Raw genomic sequence first — 23,681 nt, forward strand, 5'->3', positions numbered from 1 at the left:
ATTTACCTCAATTTGAAATTTGGCTTCGATAGAGATACTGAATTTAACCTCTATGAAACTGTGAAACTATATATCCGCAGTTGTATAAACAAAATACACATACTTTTTATTTTAGCATGAAAGGTCTAATTTGGTCCAGGATTTCGAATTAATCACATAGTACACATTTTGTCTCAGCTCTGTATGATGCATTGACAAATCATTAATACATTGTGAACCCAACAATCTGTTAGTCAACAAAGGAGGCATAACATTGTTTCCCAATAACATTTCCTAAATGAACAACCCAAAACATTCGTTTTACTCCCAGAGAAAATAGTTAATGTCGTTTTATTCATAGAGTGTTTATGCATTAAACCACTCAAATGATATTTATTAAAGTCACTCATCTCAACTAGTTTATCTTGTTGCAGCAAACATATCATTTCAATTAAAAATCTATTACATTTAGTTTAATTGATATTTCCTTATTTTTCTTTGCCAGCTTTGCAGAAATTGAAAAAGGTGTAACATAAATTGGTACAGAGAAGTATTTTGTAATGATGTCAATGCTGATAGTTTCAAAACCTGTTGAAGGCTGATAATATCAAAGGCCAAAACAGGTCAATATACACTTGTTGAATATGAACAAATCGATTCCAGGCTGACCTCATGTTTATTGGTTGGTCACCTAATATAATTCATATCAGATCCATAGATGAACTAGAATAGATGTTGCTTGTTCAGCATGCAACAATGTCATTTCAGTGTCATAAGGAGTGTAGCCAATTTAAGTAGCCTATTAATTTAGAGTCCATATTTCACCATATAGATGCATGGAATAACATAACTTGACACTGAAACATATTAAGCATACTAGATGGCCAACTCTTTTCAGACATAGTTTAATTTAATTAAATGTTATGTGCATTTCTTCTTTACATCTGTTTAATCAAATCTGGTTTGCAAATGCACAAGCTTCACACATTGATCAATTGTTTATCATTATTATACAAAAATGTAACAGAAATGTGTGATTTGTAAGAAAGCAGTTATTCAGAACACAACTTAGCTGTTTATAGTATGTGCTGGGAAAAATGTTTACTTGCAGTTTGCAGTTAAATAGGCTTATTGTAGAACATTCTATTTGCAGTGCAATTAAGGGGCCACTGCAAATTGTACATAACTTTATTCTCAAAAGGAGTACCAATCTTCCAACGGCCTTGTTTCCCCTAAGTAGTTCTTCCGAATGAGTACATCTAAGCAAAATTACACAGAACGTGTAATTGCATCACAATCATGTTTGGAATGTTTTTCTAAGCATACACAAGCCACATTCTGTTTACACTAAATTACAAAGAAATGTTAGCTCAAGCCATGGTATACGAAACAACAATCTAATATCAGAGGCTATCTATCTATGACTTTGTATGTGTTTGGTTTCTCGAAGTCTATCGATGCCCCTTGCATATTGTTTATAGCTTGATTTATCAGAAGTGAGAGAGATTAGGATCACATACATTCTAAGATGCACTATACAATAAAGCAGGTTCAACCATCTTTTGTTCTTTGAGGTATTTCTCTTCTCCAGTCATTTCAGATGGCAGAGAGTTTATTCTCTAACATGATTCTTCTGCCAAGTGGGGTACAAATAAACATTGGCGCGCTTTGGGATACATTCCAACATTCTTTTCATCCACTGGTTTGTGGATTCTGATCTCAAAATGTTATACATAATGACATGACTGATTTGCAGTGGCAACAGGAGAAAAGGTTTCCAAACAAAAAACAATATTGTCTTGTGTCGATAGTAAGAGAAAACTGTATTTTAAGGTTCATGGAGCCTTATAAATACACTATCAGGTGGATTTCCAACCCGGTATATTCCTCCAGTTTACGGTTAAATGTACACACATGAATCTAAAAATGTTCATACATTTATGCGTTTGGGATTTTTAAAAGTTTATTGCAAGTCATAAATATAATCGAATCATAGGAAGAAACATTTGAGGGGTAGTTTGACAGATTTTTAAAGTGTCTTAAAGCTTGATTATAATTTAAATTGAGGGAAAAAGAAGGCATTCAAAGACATGCATGATCATAAGGCATGAGCATAAGTCATGAGCATAAAGGCAAACATAGTAATAGTATTTAAGGTATGTGAGGGTCAGTGTACTATTTAAGAAATGAAGGGGCAGTGCTGCTGCTTTCTAATAAACAATCAATATAGACATATTTATAATGTTATTGATGTGATAATAGCAACAGTATACAGAAATCATATTCTGCATTACAAATTTATCGTCAAATGCGTTTAACGTTAAACTTAACATGTCATGTTATCTCTAAAAAGCAAACACAATCTTGTCCTACCTCTACTCCTTGCACCTTCAGCTTCATATGATCTTCTCTTGTTGTCTTTCCATCTTTCCGCTTTTTCCAGCAATATCCATCTTTCCTATATTTAACCTTCTTCCTATTGTACAGGATCATAGAACCATTCTGTGGCCTGAAAGCAAGACAGTTAAATCACCAGAGAGAAGACAATAAAAACATTTATGAAGAAAGATATGGAGGACCAGTAAAAGTTGCAACATAAAGCGCAATAAGCCTGTCTCCAATTGGCAGATCATCATTTTTCAGAGTTTATGGCCACTCACAGGCAATGGTTTATGGCGCGCACAAATGTACTTGTGTTTTTTGTACCTAATGAATTAAATGTGTCAGTGATAGACTTGGGATATCTTCTTCGCAATGCCTTGTGCATCAATGGTGCCCTGGATTTGCTGCTTAGTAGAGAAAGAGGAAGGCAAAGAGGAAAGATGATGTGCCTATATGTTTTTTTTCCTACGTATTATTAGATTTTAGAACTATCAGCAAAAACATAAAAGAGTGTGCTCAACTAATGGTCCGTTTTGATAACACACAAAACAATAAAAAAAAATCACATTCTAATGACAATATGAAAAACAATGAACAATGGGCTAATGGGTGAAAATACACATGATATAATAAGTACACCACAAAGGAGATCAACGGAGAAAAACCAAAAGAACAGAAAATATAAGGACAATTTTGGTCATACAGCTCTTCATGAGTGGAACAGTAGACAAACCCCCAACCTTACTGTTAACATTTTTTATAACTCTTTTAATCAGTTTTGAGGTCGAAAGAACAAAACGAATTGAAAATAGTGATACATTGTCCAGCAGCAATTTCATGAATTATGCAAACCTTAAGCATTCTGCGGTCACTCTCTTGCCCCTTGTATGTGCCTATTCCTATTTCCTGGAAGCGGTTCCACCATGGTCCCCAGATCCTTTCATGTTTCTTGAGGCACTCCCTGTTCTTGTGTACTAAGTCTGAGGAGACAGTATAACTGTACTCTGGCCCTTGGAGCACTGCCAACGCCAGACAGGTCTTTATTCCCTGGTAGGCTTTCGAGGCTGGCTTTGAAAGGCCAGGGCTGCTCCTGGTACCTCTCACACCTTCTCTAGTTTCAAGAAAGGGAAGGATGAGAAGGGCCTACAACCAGTGTACCGTTGACCTATAGATTCCAGAGAACCCTCTCTGGCCAGTGACTCCATGGTTAATTTGGGCTGCAGTGGATTAATTTCAGGAAAGAATGTGAGGTCTTTTTTGTGCGCGTCAAGTACATCTCGTAATTGCAACTAACATTAGACTTGGCACTAATTTAATGCAAAATCTTCTGCCACTCATATGACTTTCCTTATACACCTCTCCGAGTTTCAAAATCCCGATCAGATCTAAGGACCAGAATTGATCCAATCTTGCCATGCGTACAAGCCATGTTCTGAGCCTTAAAGAGGTTTTGCGTGCTCGTGTATTGCCCCACCCAGTCCACTTCAGGGTCTGCACCTGCACTCCAGTCAGATTCTACTGACTGACAGAAGTGAGTGTGGAGCATGCAGGCTGTAGAGCAGGTTGAGCATTCTGAACCCTTCAAAGAGGTTGTTTTCGAGTTAATGGACAGGATCCTCCCATCACCAATTAGCCAGTCATTTAAGGGGATCAGTTGAACTGCCTAGTAATAAAGTCAAATGTTCACTACTCCCAGGATATTGTCATGTAGTGACTGTAGACATTTAATGAGCAACCAGGAGCCGTCTGTGCAAATAAGAGCAGTGGGGCAGGGTCGGGGGGAGACTCAATAGATGATGATGAGGGAAAATGAAATAAATAATTTATTGTACTTTGTCATCTGTCGAATTCCCCTACCTCGCCCCACCACTCTTACCTGCACGGGCCACTCCTGTGAACAACACCTTCAGCTTACCACTTTCATGTGGTGACTGTTCACATTTACTGTACATCATCACCAGATGACCACTGGGCAGGAAGTTTTGATGAGAGCCTTCCAGTTCTTTGAAGAAGTCTGGAAGAATCTAATATGAGTAAATTTGGAGTATATATAGTAGTCGGGAAGTGAGACCCTTGCGTCACATGCTTACTTGTCCTATATTCAAGTCCTAGCTTGGGGGTCAGTTGAAATAAACATGCATAAGTATTTAAAGCAGTCGCCAGCCATATGCAACTTAGCATGCCATCCAGTTAAACGGTGATCGGCACATATGTGGACTTATTTAACTTTGAGCCGGATGCATCTCTATGGATTTACAGTTTGCATAAGTCTCGGCCCTGACCACTCTGACTTCTGGATATAGAGGAGCACATCATCTGCATAGAAGGAGACCCAATCTTCAAAGCCCCATCACACGAAACCTCAAAGTTATTTTCTGCTTTGACTAGTCTAGCAGCCATTGGAATTATTGTGTTTCTGCAGCCATTAAGCCAAGTTATCCCTTGGTCAACACAGATTCCTGAATATACATACTCAGAGATCATTTCAAGGTTGTGCTTGTTACGAACCCAAGACCTGTTGAGATATACTAAAAGTCTTGCTTTAATTTCTCACAAGGTCCTTTTCACAACAATAAACTGATCAAACAACAAGGGAACATGGAAGACCAGTTGGAGAGCGGCAACATAGGGTTATGTCGCAAGACTCGTATATCTCAAAGTTGTGTACACATCCCAGCATAGGAAGAATGGTGCAGTGAGATAAGAATTCTTGAATAGATCCAAAATCAATATAACATACCCCAACTTTTATGTGGATATCCGGTCACACCACAGTCCAGTGCTAATGCCTGGTTCAATAAGGCACGAGGAATGCAGCGCAACATGACCTTGTCGAATGTTGGGTCCAAATTAATGAATACATAAAATATCAAAGGAGATTGTCTGATAGTCGAATGCTTGGCCATCACCGACAAAGCAAAAGTACCATGAGTAGTGGAGGATTTCCCATGAAAAACAGTTTTTGCTACATTTACTTACGTGTAACTTCAATTAGAACAGCGAGTTGCAAAGCATCTACTATCTCTATGTAAACTAATGCCACTATTGCACCTGTGCTGTAGTGATATTGGATCCAAGCTGCAGTTCAGTGATAATGCCCTTGTTTGCTGGCTCCCCAGTTCTAGATGCAAAGTTTCAGATGGTCTGGCAACTAGAGTCATCCCAGAACATTGCTACAAATGCAGACATCCTATTAATCCTATTAATGCGGCCAATGCTCACCCGTGCACATAAATTTGCAGCAAGTGCAGTGGCGGGGATTATATTTTTGTGACAATAAAAAATATCACCCAAACCTCCAGGGCAGACAGGAAGGAATAGGTTCACAAATTTACAGTGGTACATTAGTCGCAGTAATTTGGCTATGGAGTGTCAGGATAGAAAGAAATACAACAACATACAACTTTAGCTGAAGTCACACCTATAAACTAATCGCACCAAGTCCGGTCAACAAAATTTGATGTAGGAAGCTGAACAAAGCGGCAAAAGTTAAGCATATTATGTAAGCAAGTAATACAAAACCAGGGCTTCAATGTACAGACAGTGGTTGGGAAGTAAAGGGCAGGGAGTAGTGATGGTATTGTGCAGTGATGGTATTGTGTAGTGATAGTATTGTGCAGAGATGGTATTGTGTGCATTCTTTAATCGCATGAAAATTTGAGGTTTCCAAATATGAGTCGCATGTCTCCATGACCGCAAGTCAACCGGAATGGTTTTAAAGAGTTTGCTGTCTCGACTGACACCATTCCCAACCATGCACGGCCAGTGCAGATCAGTGCGGTGAGACGGGGAGGCACAATGGATGAGGAGTCTACAGACGACGAGGTAAACTTAAATAAAAAAAACAAAAAAACATTTACCGTGCACTCACCGCATTGCAGAGTCGGTGTTGCGGTGAGCTCAAGGTAAGTGGTTTTAATTTTTTTTAATATAAGTTTACCTCGTCGTCTGTCGACTCCCCCTCCCCGCCCCACTGATTCACCTGCATGGGCTGCACCTGTTCCCTAGGTCTTCTAATTTGTTAGGTTCTTTTATAACCAAAAATGCTACATTGCTCTAGTCCACTAGCTACTATAATTTTGATGTTTGCAGTTCGCATCTTTGGGTCACTATTGCTATTTACGAAAGGTCAGCTAGATAACATTGAGAAGGTACCTGTACATTATTAAACAGTAGGTAATTTGTCAAAAAATAAGCGTCAGGGCTCTCATCAGGAGCCAACTTGCACCAGCCCATTTCTCCTATAAGCGCTGCCTAAAACAAAGTGGGGAGAGGATGTGGCATAATTGCCAGAACTGCTGACTTCAGAGCTGGGGAACCAGGTTCGAGTCTAGGCGTCGGCTCAGCATCCTGTGATTCTGGGCAAATCACGTAATCTCCCCGTGCCTACCATAAGTGAATGTGAATGTGTCCTTAACTGGTGCTCATGAAAAGTGCCAGTGTTGATGATTAAGTGCTGGTGCTGAGTCCTGGAAACCACCTGCTCAAATTAAGCACTGTTATTAAACTAATTCTTTACAGTATAGTGTTTCCTTAAATGGATAACAATCCATTATTCTGAAGAAAAGTAGCATGAATTAGTCTTCAAGACTGAGATGTAGGATAGTTATACAGGCCTTGTAGAGTCAAAACTATTTTGTGTTGGACTCAGCCCCAGAAAAATGTACTCGCCACATGTTGCGGCAACAGGGCTGACTTCCCTGGGCCTTTTCACTACTAATAGAATGTTGTCACTTACTGCACTGAGCAGTTCAACACCCACTCCCTTTTGCACTGGTATAAAATGTTCTGAATATTTTGAGTACATTAGTTTTATATATTACTGTGGGCTTGAGCCCTTTCTGCCTGTTTAGCTGCATTCATTGAATTGCTACAATAATAAATCAATACATTTCCCTAAATGTGAGGGTCTGCTAAGAAGGTCTTAGATAAGTCCTTAAGGACGGTATACCAAGGTAATGAGGGATAGAGGGCTGCTTCCATCGATGAACAGAAAATAAAAACTGCACAGAGGATTCCTTCAAATAGTGAATCCTGAGATGTTTCTGGGGTACTCTGTTTCAATATTCAAGTGAAGAATATGTTTATTGTGTATTGATTTTTTCTTTTTTGATTTTAATTTACCATGTTGATCTCATTAACGGAGATATTGTTTTATGATATTGTTTGTCTATTTTTTGACCTTCTCGAAACTCATTCACACAGAGTAGGGTTTTAAAAAATATATATATTTAGAGCTTGTCTCTCAATGCCCTATCATATACACATTAGCTCAAAATGTTCTTCTTGTTTGGGAAAGCACAGAATATATGCCTTATCCGCTTTCTTGAACGAGTTCTTCACGTTGAATTTTCCTGGAAAAGATTGCAAATCCCTTCTCTTATGTGCATTGGGTAATGTAATTGCTCCCGGGTTTTTATTTGCAAAAGAGTGAAAGATGGTCAAACAAGATCAGGTGAGGCCTTTCGCAAAGCGTAAATCGAAATATCCCGTCTCATTAAGATGGCAGCGTATCAGGGCTGTTCGACGTGGAAAACAGCAGGTCTTATTTTGTATATCTTCATACAAAGGAAGGCAATTTGAACCCAATCTAAATTGGCCCAATCATTCATCCTCTCCTTGTTGGATAAAAAACTGTAGAAGGTATGTCATTGGTGCTTATCTCCCACACACACTGGCAGCGCGGTGAGGAATATATTGATGGTTACAGCAAAAGGGTATGTAGATCACCAAATCTGATAGAAGGCCTGAAAATGCGCAATTACAAGGCTCAACCTTATCGTTAAGGTTTCCATTCAAAACTTCTCTTCAGGCTTTTGTTTAGACTAAACTTGTCTTACTAAGTCGAGATGTTGGCCTGATCTGGGAGATCTTAATTTTTTAGGAAATGGAAAGCCTGTACCCAAGTGACACTTTTTATTTTTATTTTATTTATTTATTTTTATTTCAAAAAACAAAAGAAAGGGCACAGTCATCATTTCTGTTACATGTTACAAATGAATGTTATAGTCTACTTGTTTTTACTTAGATGGCAATCCTATATGCCCAGTGCCACTTTTAAGCATATTATGCATATTACAAAAATCACAACCTGGAAGGGATAGATTAAAAAATAAATCAGATTGTATTTTTTGTTTGATGTGCCTGTCATTGTAAACTTCTGCTTCTTAAAATGAGGCGTGTAGTAAATGTATTCAACAAAGTGGTATATTTTGTCAGGTCAAACAGCAGGTGGTAGATACCTGAATGGTGTGCGTGCAATTCTAAACATAAACATTTTAATGTGCATAAAAGGGAAACAGAGCACCAGCCAATGATAAGAGCTGACCAATCAAATTGATTGAGCTATTTACAAAGATGAGATTCTGCAGAGGTTGTCTGGGATAAGTCACACAAGTGCATCAATAACAAGGGGTACCTGTTAACCATGTGTAGAAGTATTTTAGTACTGAAAGGAACAATACAATGCTACCAAAATACATATCTATGGTGCATGTTTGGCTATCTTTATTCAGCAAACAATATTTTTTAAAAACCTCACAATTCACAAAAAATATGTACAACAATGAATTGTGTTTCAACACTCTGAAAAGGTAACTAGATTAGTTACGCAGGTTATCTATGGGACTAGGAAGCCTAGAAACAAGTACTTCTGTCCGATTTCTTGTTCACTACTTATAGCACTATGTATTCCCTCATTTTGAAAATCTCTTGGAATAATCCAAGCAAATGATAGGTTTTGACCAAACTCCCTAGAGTTCACCCTCATTCTACTCATGAATTTAAAAGAAACTAAAAAATGTGAGTAATCAGCTGTAAATTATTACCTGACCCTTGCCAATAGCAGTTTTTAAGTCTCACACTCTAAATAAATCATGCTTTTTTAAAGACAAAATTAATCAAGTCCCCACCTGCAGATTAACATATATTGCTTTGTTTACTAATGCGCTCAATATATTGCTCTTTATAAGCATTTCCCTGATTGCAAAAAGAACGTTTTAGGCTCTAGACTAACTCAAATAAAGCCTGGCAATTTAAAAAGGACATCATTTGCCCAATGGCCGGGTAAGGTCATATTGGCTTCTGGTGACATTTACAAGCTTGTTTGGATCAATTATAAGTTTAGTTACAATACTAATCTGTGCCCGCAACAGAAGGTTCCCGCCAAATCGGGATTAGAAGTAATGCTGGAACATCCTTTGCCAGATATTTCAACCTGCGCATTTCACCTGCTGAAATCCGGTGAATTGTGCAGTGGTGAGGCAGGAGAAAATGGCAAAACATGCAAAAGCCACTGCAGACCCACAGAATCTTGTCTGTAATTCTCCATTTCCCTGGGGGAAGCTCCTAATTTCTGATATTCATACAAGAAGCAATAAGAGCCTGCCTAAAGGCAGCTCTGGCTGGTTCTTAAAGATGTCTTTCATTCTAACGTTTTGAGCATTTTTTCCCAGGGCAAGGTGTATCAGAATGGGAAGCATTGTATTAAACAATTTAATCAAACAGTTGAAGCCCTGAGGCAGGGCCCTGTCTGTCCAGGCCTCAAGCTGTGAACCCAAGACTGAGGGCAAACCAAACCACATGCACTGCAGGACAAACCTTTAAATAGAATGGTTACAACTTGCCTGGATCTGAGATGCTTGCATATGGGGGCGCGATCGGTGCCAGCCTCAGGCATGGGCGAGCTGGGCCCAGGCCCGGGGCACTAATATTCCGAGGGGGCAAGCAGCTGCCTGATTTAATGTTATGCAAGCCGCAGTTTATCCATCCCACTCGGTCTCAATTGGGTCCCATTACAGACTTTTTAATTACCCGTTAATGTACCCCCAACGTAATTGTTAGCACCTACACCAACCCTCTGTTCTCCTCCCGTCCTCCACACACCTCCTGCCATCACACCGCAATGACCCACACAGCCCCCACAACAAACACCACATTTTCTTTTCGCCCATGTCGCTGTCCTGGTAAATCCAATTTACGGCCGGCCTTGGGTACACTTAAAGAATATCGGAATATTTTCCACAATTTAATATTCGCACCCCAACATCCCCCTCCACAGATTCTGGTGCTCATATAGTGCTCTGAAGTAAAAAATACAAAAAAACACAAAAATACTACTAAATAATATATGAATTAAGATCTGTAAGCTTGGAGTGTGTTGAAACTAAATATTTGCTGATTCAAATATAGACGGTGTCCAGTCATCTCTTCCAAAATGTATACGACCCCATGAGTGTTATTACCTACCACTCGAAGGTGCATATTCACTTTTAAAATCGCTTTACACTAAGGCTGCAAAATGAATGCCAATCTCTTATGGGCTAAAAACATTACTGAGGTATTAAGCATGAGACCAAACGTTAGGTATATAAAAAAAATCACCCCAACCCTCAGATAGAATTAAAGTCACTTGATAAACGTGTTACCTGTTATTACTTTTGACTGCAAACATCTACAAAAAATCCAAAATGCTGGTGTAAAACAAAGTGGCTACCTCATTTCCATGAACAAAGCCAATCCAAAGGGGATGATGGATGGAATGTTGAACATTGCAAACACTCACCCCCAGTCAACTGATCTGGGTTTAATCCATCATCATTCTTTAGCTCACTTTGCCACTCCAGTTCAGACATGGCCATATGCAAATTAGTCTTACCCTGTGCCCAGACGTGGGTCCCTTGCTCACTTTGCCCCTGGATTCAAGCTAGCCTGGCTGATGACGGCTGATTAGCCAGAAACCGGTCCCAGGATGCTTGTTTACGGTCCAGGAAAGACATGGCTTGGCAGTTCAGCTGGACTGTTCCCATGAGGCACAGGGTCACACTGATTTGCATATGGCCATGTCTGAACTGGGGTGGCGAAGTGAGCTAAAGGATGATGATGGATTAAACCCAGATCAGTTGACTGGGGGTGAGTGCTTGCAATGTTCAGCATTCCGGCCATCATCTCCTTTGGTTTTGCTTCATTTCCATGAACAACAGGCTCTGAAACTATTGCCAAATGAGAAATAAAAGACCCCGATTTCAAAGTGTATCGTTCACACTATCCATATCTTTTTGTGAAACTATTACAGGTTTTTTTGTTTTTTTACTCTGAAGGCAGCTGCTCCCATCAATGACATGGGAGAATGTACAACCAGCCTAAACTATCACACACAGAAACAGAGACTATTCTAAGTGCATATTGTATAAAAGGATAGATACCTTTATAAGCCACGACCCTAGTCCATAAAATGGAGAAGGTACTGAAATTGTGGATTTTCATCACTGGCTCAGATTGGTGTCCTGCACGAATATGAATATAATGTGCAAGACTGGAAACCTAACTTGTTTACAAACATTCTTCCAGAGGCTCTTTTCAGTCATGCTTAGACTTCTTTGTCTGCTGACATAAGAACAACCCCAACGGCTAGAAAACACCCAAAAACCAACCTCTGATGACTATTCATGAACTAATGTATCTCCCGTTGACCCTCAATCGGCTTTACTGATTGCTGCCGTTCGCTGTTCACCACTGCTGTGGTCATGACTATAATTTATTAGACATGTTTGCAGCAGTCCAGAGGTGTAACATAAGCCCCTGCAACCCCCGCATTGTGGGGCGGGTCCCTGAACTCCCAGGAGCCCCCTACAGCAGTGTGCACGGGTGGCAGGTTCTGGCCTAAGGGCTCCTGACTGGGTCCAGAGCGTGGGGGCCCCCCTCAATGTACTTTGCAGGGCCCCCCTCAAGTTTCGTTACGCCATTGCAGCAGTCAGTGCTCAATTTGTGCAGGTGGTGGGTACCAGCTATCACTTCGGGAGGGTGACCCTACCAGAGAACAAAATGGAGGGAAACCAAGGGAGAGAAAGGCGGGAAAACTGTGACAATGGGAGAATGCAGGGAGGCACAAAAGCATCAAGAGTTAGCTAAAGGGACAAGATAGAAGGGCAGATGTGAGAAAGAAGCATAAGGTGGAATCAACACTAGACAGTCATTCAGCAACCCAGACATTTGACAGAACTGATAGCAGGCATCTTCGAAAAATGTTGAGTCCCTCCACTTATTTTTTAAATTTTTGTGAATTTTTATTTTTATAGTTATCAAATCAAGCACTGCCTTTATTTAGCTCATGTACGTGAAGCCGAGCTCTATCAAAAGCACGCCAGTTAGCAGCAATACAATGTAAAACTGTTAAAAAAATCAATATCCTTTTATATAAAACAATGTTTCTCTCAATGACATCTTCTCCAAACCACCTATATTTTCTCCCTTGTTCACCAATTATTTTAGTTTCTAACTTAACAATTAGATGAAGTATTCTGAAAAATTATTACATATCAATCTGTAAGGACATGTGCAGCACAGACTAGCCTACGTATCCACATAGCAGAAAGGCAGGTAATATTTCCCTTGTAAATTACAACAGACAATAGAGTTAATGGACCCCCTTGCTCATGTTAATGAAGCGCTGCCCTTTCACTGACATCACTTAGCGCAAATATGAAAATCAGATGCGAGGGCAATGCATCAAGCTTTAAAATATGAAAGAAAAGTAATTAAGAACGAAAACGCACACACTAATGAATGAGCAAACCAGCTCCACAGCTAGCACAAAGCTGGCTTCTCCTCTGCAACTCTGTAGCTATTCACAAACCTTGTAAACTGTGCCGCCGTGATTATGAGGTCAACACAGCCCCTCTGTGATTTACACCCTGGCATTCCCTCCAGGGGTGCATCTATTATGCATAACGCAATCCTGTTGGTTTCAAATCAGGCGTCTGTAATACGATTTTTATGCACAGCAGGTTTACAAGAACTTTCTGGGTGGTAATGTATAGATGATCTGCCCCAGTCGGGATAGCAATGCAGTGCTTTTCTTCGCGCACAAAGGGAAGCCGTGCATACTTTACCTCATCTGTGACGATGTGTGTGCTGTTACTTTGCCTACTGCAAATGCTGCCTATGCATGAGTATCTTAATTCAAATGAATTCAATATATAAGAAATAAAGTACCCCCTGTTGTACATTATAAAGATATTGCAAGTCACAGAGCAGTTCCATAACCATAAAGAGGAACGAGGCCAAAGGTAAGATTCTTTGAGGTGACTTGCAATATCATTATAATGTATGCCATGGGGTACTTTATCCCATATAATACATGGTTACATCATCACCTTTCCCACAAACTACTTAAAACCTTGGTGCACAGATCTTACATATGAAAGAGCAAGCATGTTTGGAAACATGAAGAATAGAAATAAAATCTCTAGTGCAAATTTAAACACATCAAAAGACGGTTAGACATTTGTTGCAAACAGATATTAGAAACAGTTCAATAGAAGTCAGTTTAAAAAAAATGCTGCAGTAGCACAGAATGTGTAAAAACAAGCAGCAAGATTCTAGCTTTTCCCTTACTATCCAAGGATTGCCAAAAAATAAACTTGCTCCTGGCTTGACCTCCTAAGCTAGTAAAATAGAGCAGAAGAAAGAAAAGCAATGCTAATTGTTCATTGGTAAGAAGCTGCTTCAATTATGATCTGTGACCTGACCTGCCTTTCACCTCAGCTGCTGGATCTAGCAGAAGGCATTGTGATGTGTGAACAATTGTAATAAGTTATAATAGTCCAGTTCAGATGTCTTTTCTTTATAATTGATGACTGGGTTTGTCACAGGTTGGTGATTATAAAGAAATTAGAGACAGGCGAATATACAGGGGTTACAGAATTCCGCCTATTATAAAGCTAATAAACCCACAGAGGACAATAAAGTGCTAAAGCCGGAGTACCCTAAATAGTATGGTATGCTGTGGTACAGTTTGATATTTACACAGCACTTACTTCCCTTGATGAGGCGCAGTAGTACTTTAACTTAGTTATCTTTTGATAGCAAAGTCATTAAAGCTGAGTTTTTAACACCTTTGGGGACAATGGTTTAATGTCAGCGTTCACGCCCACCCGCCTTAGTGTTGAAGTTCATACATACAAAGCAGTGTTCTCTTTTCCGCTTAATCCTCCTAGATTGTTTGATTCTGTACCTACGGTAGATGGAGCTCTGCTGTGACTGAGTCTCACCAACCGAGTCACACCTACTGTAAGCTTCTGGCAAAAGGATTTTACGAGATAACCACCAGTGCCCATCTTTTGAAATAGGGCATGCGGATGTGCAGCTGTGGTGCAGCACTGTGCTATTAATATACGAACACGCATGGGCGAGCTGAGCAAGGAAGACTACTCCTTGACTCTCATTGGTGTCTGTGCAGAGGTGGTCACTGAAAATGGACTCTGAATTAATTGGTTATGGCCTGTGCAGGCCTTATAAGTACACCTGGGTGAAATGCAAATAAAGTTGGTATAATTCACGTAATTTCGGGAACTTAGAGGGTCTTTGCGATGGCGGACGGTCTTAAGTCCGTCCGCCAGCGATGTGGATACTGGGACCGCCCGCTTGAATTGTGGCAGTCCCGCACACAAGATTGCAATGTGACCGCCACCGTGGCAGTCGAATCGAGAATCTCTGACATTGCAGCCGGAGCTGCTGGCTGAAGCACCCACTGCAATGTCAGAAATACAGCGTTTGCATTTCCCTGCAATACATGGCAGGGACCACGCGGTGCCTGCCACCTGGTCCAGGGAAATGTAGGGGGCACCATAGGTACCCCCCAGTGCATACCCACCTATCCCAACACAAGGGGGGGCCTGCTACGGGCCCCCAAATGCAATCCCCGCCAGGTTGTGAATGGTGGTTTCACCGCCAACCAGCAGCTGGTGGGAGGCAGCATCATAATATGGTGGACAGAGTCTACTAGGCACTGCCACCATATTGTTGATGCAGGGTGGGTCCGCCAGGCAATCATAACGATTGCCTGTGGCAGACCCGTGGTGGACGGACTTTGCATTCGCCAGCACACCGCCCGCCATTGTAATTTGTGCTTTACAATGGCGGGGAAACTGCCATCGTAATGACCCCCTAAGTGTTATGCGTGTTATGTGAAATTACTAAAATAATGCCATCTTGCATAATTACACAACCATTTGCACTTAAACTATAGCACAGGAGCACAGAAACAACGCAAACAATCGGGAAAACAAGTGGCTGTGGTTTGCAGCATTTGTATTTTTCGCGCTAAAATATAGAGCTAAATGATGGAGTTACATTTTGCATAATTATGTGCAATTTCACGTAGCTGTCATAAATCTTTGAGTAATTACTTGAAAAGCCAATTAAGTGAATTTCGAGCCCTACTTCTAACTTGTAGAGCATCCAAAAAATACCCCTTTTCGATTTGATAAACGTGAAAGTCTATAGTGCTTCACTGTGATTACACTTTGGGCGTAAAGTATGCAGAATGCTAATTTTAGATCAGCTCAATTTAGAAAATATGATTAATGTGACTTTTTCTATGTTTAAAAGGGTCCTAAGCACAAATAAAAATATCCATTTGCACTCCTTCATTTACTTTGGTTTCTGCAATATTTCCCTAGGCCTGTCCTAATAAGATGTGGATTTTGAACTGCCCAGCTAGGCCAAGAACACTATACTGCTGGCCTGGTTTCATCCCGGGAAGCAATACCTTATGGATGTACAATTATACTTCATACCACAGAACAAAATAGAGAGGTGCACTCTCATTGCATTAGACCTCTTAAAGGCGTTTGACACTATGGAATTGGGGTAGATGTTGATGGTATTGGAGGGCATGTGATTCAGGCATTACTTCCTAAACTACTGTACACAGAACCCACAGCAAGAGCGAGAACCGGAGGCTTTGTCTGTGAAAAAGGTACTATAAAGGGAGCACCAGGGTGTCCTCTCTTCCCTCTACTATTTGCAATCAAGTGGTTTATGCATGAACTCATAGAGAGAAGTTACAAGGCTGGAGCAGAAAAGTGAGTACAAATAATCACACTATACTGATGTACGCTGATGAGATGCTGGTGTATTTTAGCCACCCTCGGGTGGAAGCCCCTCTGCTCTTACTCGAGCTAGACATATTTGGGCAGTGCCAAGTCTGCAAACTGAATGGGGTAAATCAATGATGTTTTATTGATGCTAGTGGGTCAGGCAGCAAAATCCCTTCCAGGCTTGGAGATTAAGGGGAAAACAAAAACAAGTTACTTAGGAATTTAGGTGGCCCACACAGCAGACATTCTATGGTTTCATAGTATAGGCTCGGTCAAAGAGGGACTGACCTCATAGATTCAATTTTGGAACTCCCTCCCATCATCAAGTGTAGGACGTATTCCCCAAGATAAGTTGGTTGACTACCTAGATACCTATCTGTTACAAAACACGTGTCCCATCCAGAGGGAGACATTCACAAATTTAAATGGCGATTAATGCCTCTTGTGTGAGCTGGGGAAAGAAGCAAAGTCAAAATAGAAACACTGAGGTTGAATTTGGAAGAACATGAAATAGTGACTTCATCTTATGGAAGGTAGGCTGCAAAGGTGGTCTACTCCCTTTCTGGTATAGGCCACCTAAGACAGTCAGTATGCCTACTAACTTTAATATTGTCCATGGCTGCCCTTATGAGTTATACCAAGGACATAGATTACATTTTTGTGACAAAAAAAACCATTGTTTTTTCTAAACCCTTCATCCCGACACTGCTCTAAAAATCAATCTTATGTTCAGGACTGTGGTTCTACGCTTCTATTCGGGTCCAGTTGGCTATTTCCCTAATACGTCACGGTGAATAGGAAGCCCAGCATTACTTTGATATCAGGTGGATTGGTTTTACCACGATGCCAACAGCATGCTGACACATTAACTCCGTTCCTCTAGACATTAAGTGGCTCAAGATCCCGGCACCTGGAATTATGTGGCAAGGGAGTGACAAATTATTGTCAGTTCAGTCAATTATGCAGGAAGAAAAGGCAATCTGTGTGTCACCATGGGGCACATTCTGTTGCAGTATTATTTCTCCAGTTTGTCATTTTCACACATTAATGCTGTCGGGCACACATTTTCACATCATTAGCTTCATTTTAATACCTCAACACAGCAACTGACAGGTGATACGTTAACCAGTGCAGAGGGGCTGCAACACTGCCTGTGCATAATGCAGCAGATGGTGGATCCTTCAACGAGAAAATCAATAAATACTTGGAAACAACGAGGCTGCTGAATCACATAATGCTACTAGCCCTACTCAAGAAACACATACACACGTGCTGACAGGCTGCAAGACTAAACATGTATACCATCAACCACACGGAGGTCAGCAAATCAAAGTTGAAACTGATCAACGATATTTAGATAGAAAAGTGAAAACATGATAATCTCTAAAAAAGCTGATTACTAGTTTGAACCACGTATAGTAGTATATTTGGCATGTCCATCTATGGAAGATCGCTCAATTGGTTCAGCACCTGATGCTGAGATCCCCACAGGGTGGAATGCTATCATTTACAGTGCTTTGAAGCTGCAAACATTCATAATCCTTTATTAAAAATGATCAACCTATATCTGCCAATGAGAATACTCATAGTATGGAACAGGCAAAGGCAAATAGTCTTATATTTTTACACGTTGCATATATAAGCTGCTGAGTTTAGTTTCATAACAAACACGTCGATAAAAAAAGGATGACCTATATTCATGGTTGATCTTTTATTGGATATAAGATTTATCTTTCCCCCAGCAAGGTTAAAAAAAGAAAGGATTTTAGAAGATCATTCTGGAGGGCATCATTAATCAAGGAGCGGGACAGGCCAATAGAGAACCGTGTTTTACCTGTGCATACCTCTATACAGTTCTTCCTTCCGAGCACATTCATCAACTAGGTCAGCGTAAGTAGGGGAGCAGAGGAAGCCATTAAGCGTTTACGCTGGCACATGATGTAGTCGAGGATTTATAAATGCATCTGCTCGGCACAAGCATCTTATGCTCTGCAGTGCTCAAGAAGTAGAGGTAAGGCAGAAGGTACTTGCTATCTTTGAAAATTTTCTCAGATGTAGGAAAAAGAAATGTAAAGGTTTCAGAGCTCTAAACTGTGCGCTTTTCATTACATCATCAATTTCTCTACAATTCCTTAAGGACCATCTTGTTTCAGGAAGCAAACATGGAAGTCGTCTTGTGAAAACTAAGAACCTTATTTGGGCCTAAAATAAAGTCAGCGGTTCCCAAATAAATAGTTGTAATGCATGGTCACAGTTATTTCAGAGATGAAATCTGGCCTTGACCGACACACTGAATCCTCATTCACATCCCATCTTTCAATTCTAGAAATCCTGAAAGTGCTTCTTGACTTAACAGTCTGTGATTCTCAATTTCAGGCCTTACTTTCTGGAATTCCTTAATAGTATAATTTAAGGTCATGTGCCAAAGTCCTTCAGTCCAGAAAGTTGCTTGCTCCAAACCATCATTTTCTAAGATACATACTGCTCACTAGGACTTTCACACCAGTTGCTTTCAGGAAGCTCAGTGTAAATACTTGGGTCGACAAATTGCATTCCATTTACTAGGATCCATTGTACAGTCACCTGGCCGATGCGACCTGTCCCCCATCAAAGCCCTGTATGGTACTTTCCATTATGGATACAAAACATGTGTGGAGGGTCGAGGGGAATATTTAACGACCTGTCTGCTCGCTCCCCTATTGTCAATGTAAAACACACAACAGAGCAGAACAGGTCTGAAGATAGTGTGTAACTATACATGTGACTATGAAACAGTAGGATGCGTATGCAAGCCAATGTTGTTGAGAGTTATCGGTAACCCAAGATAAAGTGCAGTGCTCAAGTGGTAGTGATAAATAAAATTGACTACACTGATTCTGAAAGAGCGTACATAGAGAAGTCTGTGTGTCAAGGGTTAAAAACACGCCGGTAGAAAGACTACCCAATGGCGCTATGTAGAACGGTCGACATGTTTCAGCCAACGGGAAATTGCCCCGGCTTTCTTCAGGACCTTGGATATGAATTAGCTACTGCAACCATAACTACAAGTGATGTGTGAAAAAAAAAATTATATAATAATAATAATAAGTTTACTAATAGACAAATATATATCTACCAGGAACTTTAACGCTTTAGACGTCCACTGGCGAGGGAGAAGCTTGTCTTCTTCCCAGCCTTGTGTGGGTGAAGACCTCACCTCACCCGGCAACCGCTCGGGAGTATGAGGCCCCGCTCTGTCCGTCGGTGCCTCTGTCCATGAGTAGAGCGGAAGTGGAAGCACTGCACTTTATCTAGTCCACTTCATGGTAAACATCATGGCTAGATTTCTGACATCCATTTTCCACACTGGCACTACATGGTCGGATGTGGTATGGATTGATCAGCAATTCCCACGTGACGTTAACTCCACCACGAGGGTGGGCTGATGGGAATTATTCTAGCTTTGGGTTACCGATATCTCTCAACAACATTGGCTTGCATACGCATCCTACTGTTTCATAGTCACATGTATAGTTACACACTATCTTCAGACCTGTTCTGCTCTGTTGTGTGTTTTACTTTCCATTATGGCCCTGCCAACACAACCACTCACAAGAATAAAAATGGTTAAAGGAAAATCAGTGTTAAACTCTGGTCTACATGAAGCCCATATGCTAGTGGGACCCCTGGGCACCTGCCCAGCCTGCCCCTGCGTTAAGACGGCTCTGGTTGGAGTTGCACATTACACCAAGAGAACACTTAAATTAATCAGGACTCAACCGATTGGACCATTCGGGACCCAAAACAGCCAGTGACAGATCTCAGAATGTAAAAAATAATTGCAGATGAAACTGAACGCAAACCTTGCTTGTATCCACCGTGGCTTGAAGGAGTCCTTTCATACATTCTGCAATGCAATAAGCTCCCAAGTTTGGAAACAGGACTGTCAAATTGAGTAAGGCTTTCAGAAAACCAGCACTGCCGGGAAGTCTGGGAATCCCTTAAGTAAATGCCTGGATCATATTTTACATTCATTAGCACAGAATGTAATTTAGCCTTGTCAGTAGGCTTTTATGAAGATTTCTTTTCACAGGCAACGTGGTTGAGTTGCTTTACACAATGTGTCAGGGTGGCTCTCTTTTAAAGAACAGCAGTGCTCCAGCACATTGACTTGTCACTTGTCACATTTAATCGGCAATATTTTGCTCGCTAATCTAATAGAAACGTACAGAAAATTAATGAAAATGTCACTTTTTTTTAACAAAGAACCAGGCATCTCAATGTGACGTTATACTATCACTGTCATTCATAATTAATCAGGTGTGAAGCGGCAGGAGAGTGTCCCATGCTCAACCACAGATGTCATGTAGAGGGTGGCGGCTGGTATCCATGACTTGCCCTTGGGTACCACTGTCACTGACCTTGCCACCTCTGGTCTCAGAGGTCATGAAGACAGCAGCAGCAGGGACAGAAACTGCACAGGGCCCCAACAGTCTTGCTTTCCAACCAAAGTTTTCACTTTTTCCCCAGCCTCTCAGCAATAATTGGGAGACTGTAGAGGGGGTAAGGATTGAACCTGGGTCATCAGCTGTCAGAGTGTCGTGTGTCAGTTTTGCCACCCCTGGCATGTGGATAAATTGACGTTCATGTCCCCAACAGGTCTTGGATTCATACACTCACTCATCCATTGATTTGCAAGTAACTATGCTAAATTTGGTTGGAATCTTTTTTCTTTTCTATTTTAGGGGCAAATTATCAAGAAACAGAGTTAAAATGATCGCTGCTTTAGCGGCAGGAAACAGCCGCTAAAGCGGCGATAATGGGCTTGATAATATGCCCTTGAGAATTCCAATAGAAACCCATGTTCACACAAGAAGATGGGCTTATATGGGAATTCACAAGGGCATAATATCAAGCCCATTATCAACGCTTTAGCAGCTGTTTCCTGCCGCTTTAGCGGCAATAATTTTAACTCTGTTTCTTGATAATATGCCCCTTAGTTTTTTTGCAGCTTTGTATAGTCCCTTCACATGGTCACCTAGTGAGGAGCCAAGATCACACGGTGGCAGGAAAATATGCTGAAAACCACTGTAAACAGTTGATTTCCACCTTGCTTTTGGACGCTGAAAGGAGCTGATGTCCACTAAGAGGTGTGAAAACACCCCAGAACATCAGCAACAGCCTCAATGACCGTTTGTTTTTATTTTTATGGAAGAGGCGCGGGTAGGCAGAATGCCTCTTAGGTAGCTCTCGGCAGGAGGCTCTGCCTCGTTCAATGCCCGACCCCTCCTCACACAGTGACATATAATTTGCAAGGTGGCAGGCATCTATTCATGTTTTCTAGGCACAGAAAGATTAAGTGATTTGTCGAGAATCACAGGATACTGAGTCGACGCCAAGACTCACACCTGGCTCCTGTTGTGACTTGGTTGTTGCCCACCAACAATCCACATCCACCTCACACACCAACATTCCACCACAACAGTCACACTGGCTGAGCAGCAGGTATAACAGTTCCCCAGTTACAAAGTCGGCATCTCTGGCCTCAACGCAACACCCTCTGTTATAGTTGTGGTGTACTCAACATATCAGAGGCTGTTCTCTTATTGGCAGGTTTTTCATTGTCCATTTACTAGCAGTTATTAAGTAGGGGTGTGGGAAATTCGCATACCTTGCTTTAGAGGGCTTATGTGAAATTTGGCAAAAGTATGTATAATTACATGAAATCAAAATCCGTCATTTTGCATGTTCTGTCTTTTTTGTACCCATTCGTGGCACCACTTTTTTTTTAACATGAATGGAGTATTTTGCTGTATATTTTTGCAGTGAATGGAGCATAAGAACATAAAGTGGCATAATTTCAGGAATTTCGTTTAAAAAGCATAAAGCAAAATTCCAGAAACGATGTGAATTACACTAGCTTCATTTAAATTCCACCCATGCTTACAATTAAGATTGGTTTCTTTATGCAAAGTAGTGTTTCCCCTATATTGTATACTTGCATGAATGCTTCTTTTCTTTTAAAACAAAATAAGCTAAAAAAAAATCACAACTGAAAAGAAAAAGCATGTTTTAAATATGTCACACGTATTTGATGTCACTGACCTTTTTTGCCAATGGGAAACCACTTAAGATTGAAGAACAGAGAAAACATAAGTACAATTCAGTCTAAAAGAAAGACAACACTCAAGTTGCTCAAGATGGAATAAAAGAAACACACAAAACAACCACGCCACTTTATAAACTCCTGTTCAATGAGTTTCTTATAGAGGGTACGGCCCTCCCCATGTACTCTTTTACTCACACATCCAACACTTGTGCTGCCTCGGATGTATGTCAGTACAACGCGATCTAAAAGATCGCGGGACTTGACAACGCAGGCATTACAACGCAAGTCGTTACAACGACTTGCGTTGGAGGGCGCCGATTTTGGAATATTATAATTTTATATTCCAACACCAACCACGTAACAGTAGGGAAGGTGTTGGAATATAAAATTACATCATTCCTTGCCCAACAGCGCCATCCAGCGCAAGTCGTAGTAACGACTTGCTTTGTAATGGCATCGTCGTAAAGGCACTGCGGTGTAAACACTGCGTTGTAAACGATGTTCCCCGTGCTGCCTCACCAGTTCGACTGCTAGGTAGACAGGCACCTAGGTTGACCGTCCGTTAAATCCGGGATTCATGTGATAGTACACAGGGCCAGACTGAGAATGTAAACCAGTTCTGGCAATTGCGTGGGACTGTCAGCGGCGGTGGGGGGGCGGCGGTGCTGGTGGGAAACACTGCTCCTGTTTTTCTTACAGGGAGCGCTGACATTGCAGTACTGCTGCAAAACCGGCCCCAAGTAACACAAAATGGCCCCCACCGGTCTAAAATCGGCTCCCACCCTTGAAAAGCCCAGTGCCCGCTACAGCCACTTTGGCCCTGATAGTACGCATGCCCATGACAGTGGCAGCCTGGCATGTCCAACAAGTGTTTTCAGCTGGTATAACAAAACAGCACTAAAATTCATGTACGCATGCTGATAACTTTTTTTAATGGCATCCATTTATGGGCAAACATTTACAACACTATGTGCCAAGTCTGATTTGCATGAAAAAAAATTAGGTGCAAGGGCTCAAACTTTTTTTTGTGTTGCCAATTTCCAAAGCTGCAGAGTCTTGATTGCACCTCCCGCTTTTTAATTTCACTACACACTACACTGCAATTCCTGACTTTTCATCCTACTCTTGCAGGTTGTTATTTAGAACTTGGCTACAAACCGATTTTGAAGTCTATTGGCCAGACCTTTTGTTAGCAACAAACATATAGTGGGCATTAGCTCAGCCCCTTGTTCTCCCTTCCCTTCTCTGATTCAATGGTTTTCCTGCTATTCACAAATGACCCACCCAGGAGCATTTCAATCTGGTTGATTTCTACCCTTACCCACCCCTTCATTCTCTATGTTTCTTCCACA

General features: G+C 41.0%; 1 protein-coding gene across 1 annotated transcript in view; it reads right to left on the reverse strand.

Annotated features, from left to right (window-relative positions):
* Positions 1-23,681, reverse strand: part of CAMTA1 (calmodulin binding transcription activator 1) — a 3,172,802-nt gene that overhangs the window by 2,194,953 nt on the left and 954,168 nt on the right. Inside the window, exon 4 of the mRNA XM_078642975.1 lies at positions 2,353-2,488. Coding sequence (XP_078499101.1) covers positions 2,353-2,488 — 136 coding nt within the window. The remainder of the gene's footprint in view (positions 1-2,352; positions 2,489-23,681) is intronic.

The sequence above is a fragment of the Lissotriton helveticus genome, chromosome 5_1 (genome assembly GCF_964261635.1).
Source record: "Lissotriton helveticus chromosome 5_1, aLisHel1.1, whole genome shotgun sequence".
Taxonomy (NCBI): Eukaryota; Metazoa; Chordata; class Amphibia; order Caudata; family Salamandridae; genus Lissotriton; species Lissotriton helveticus.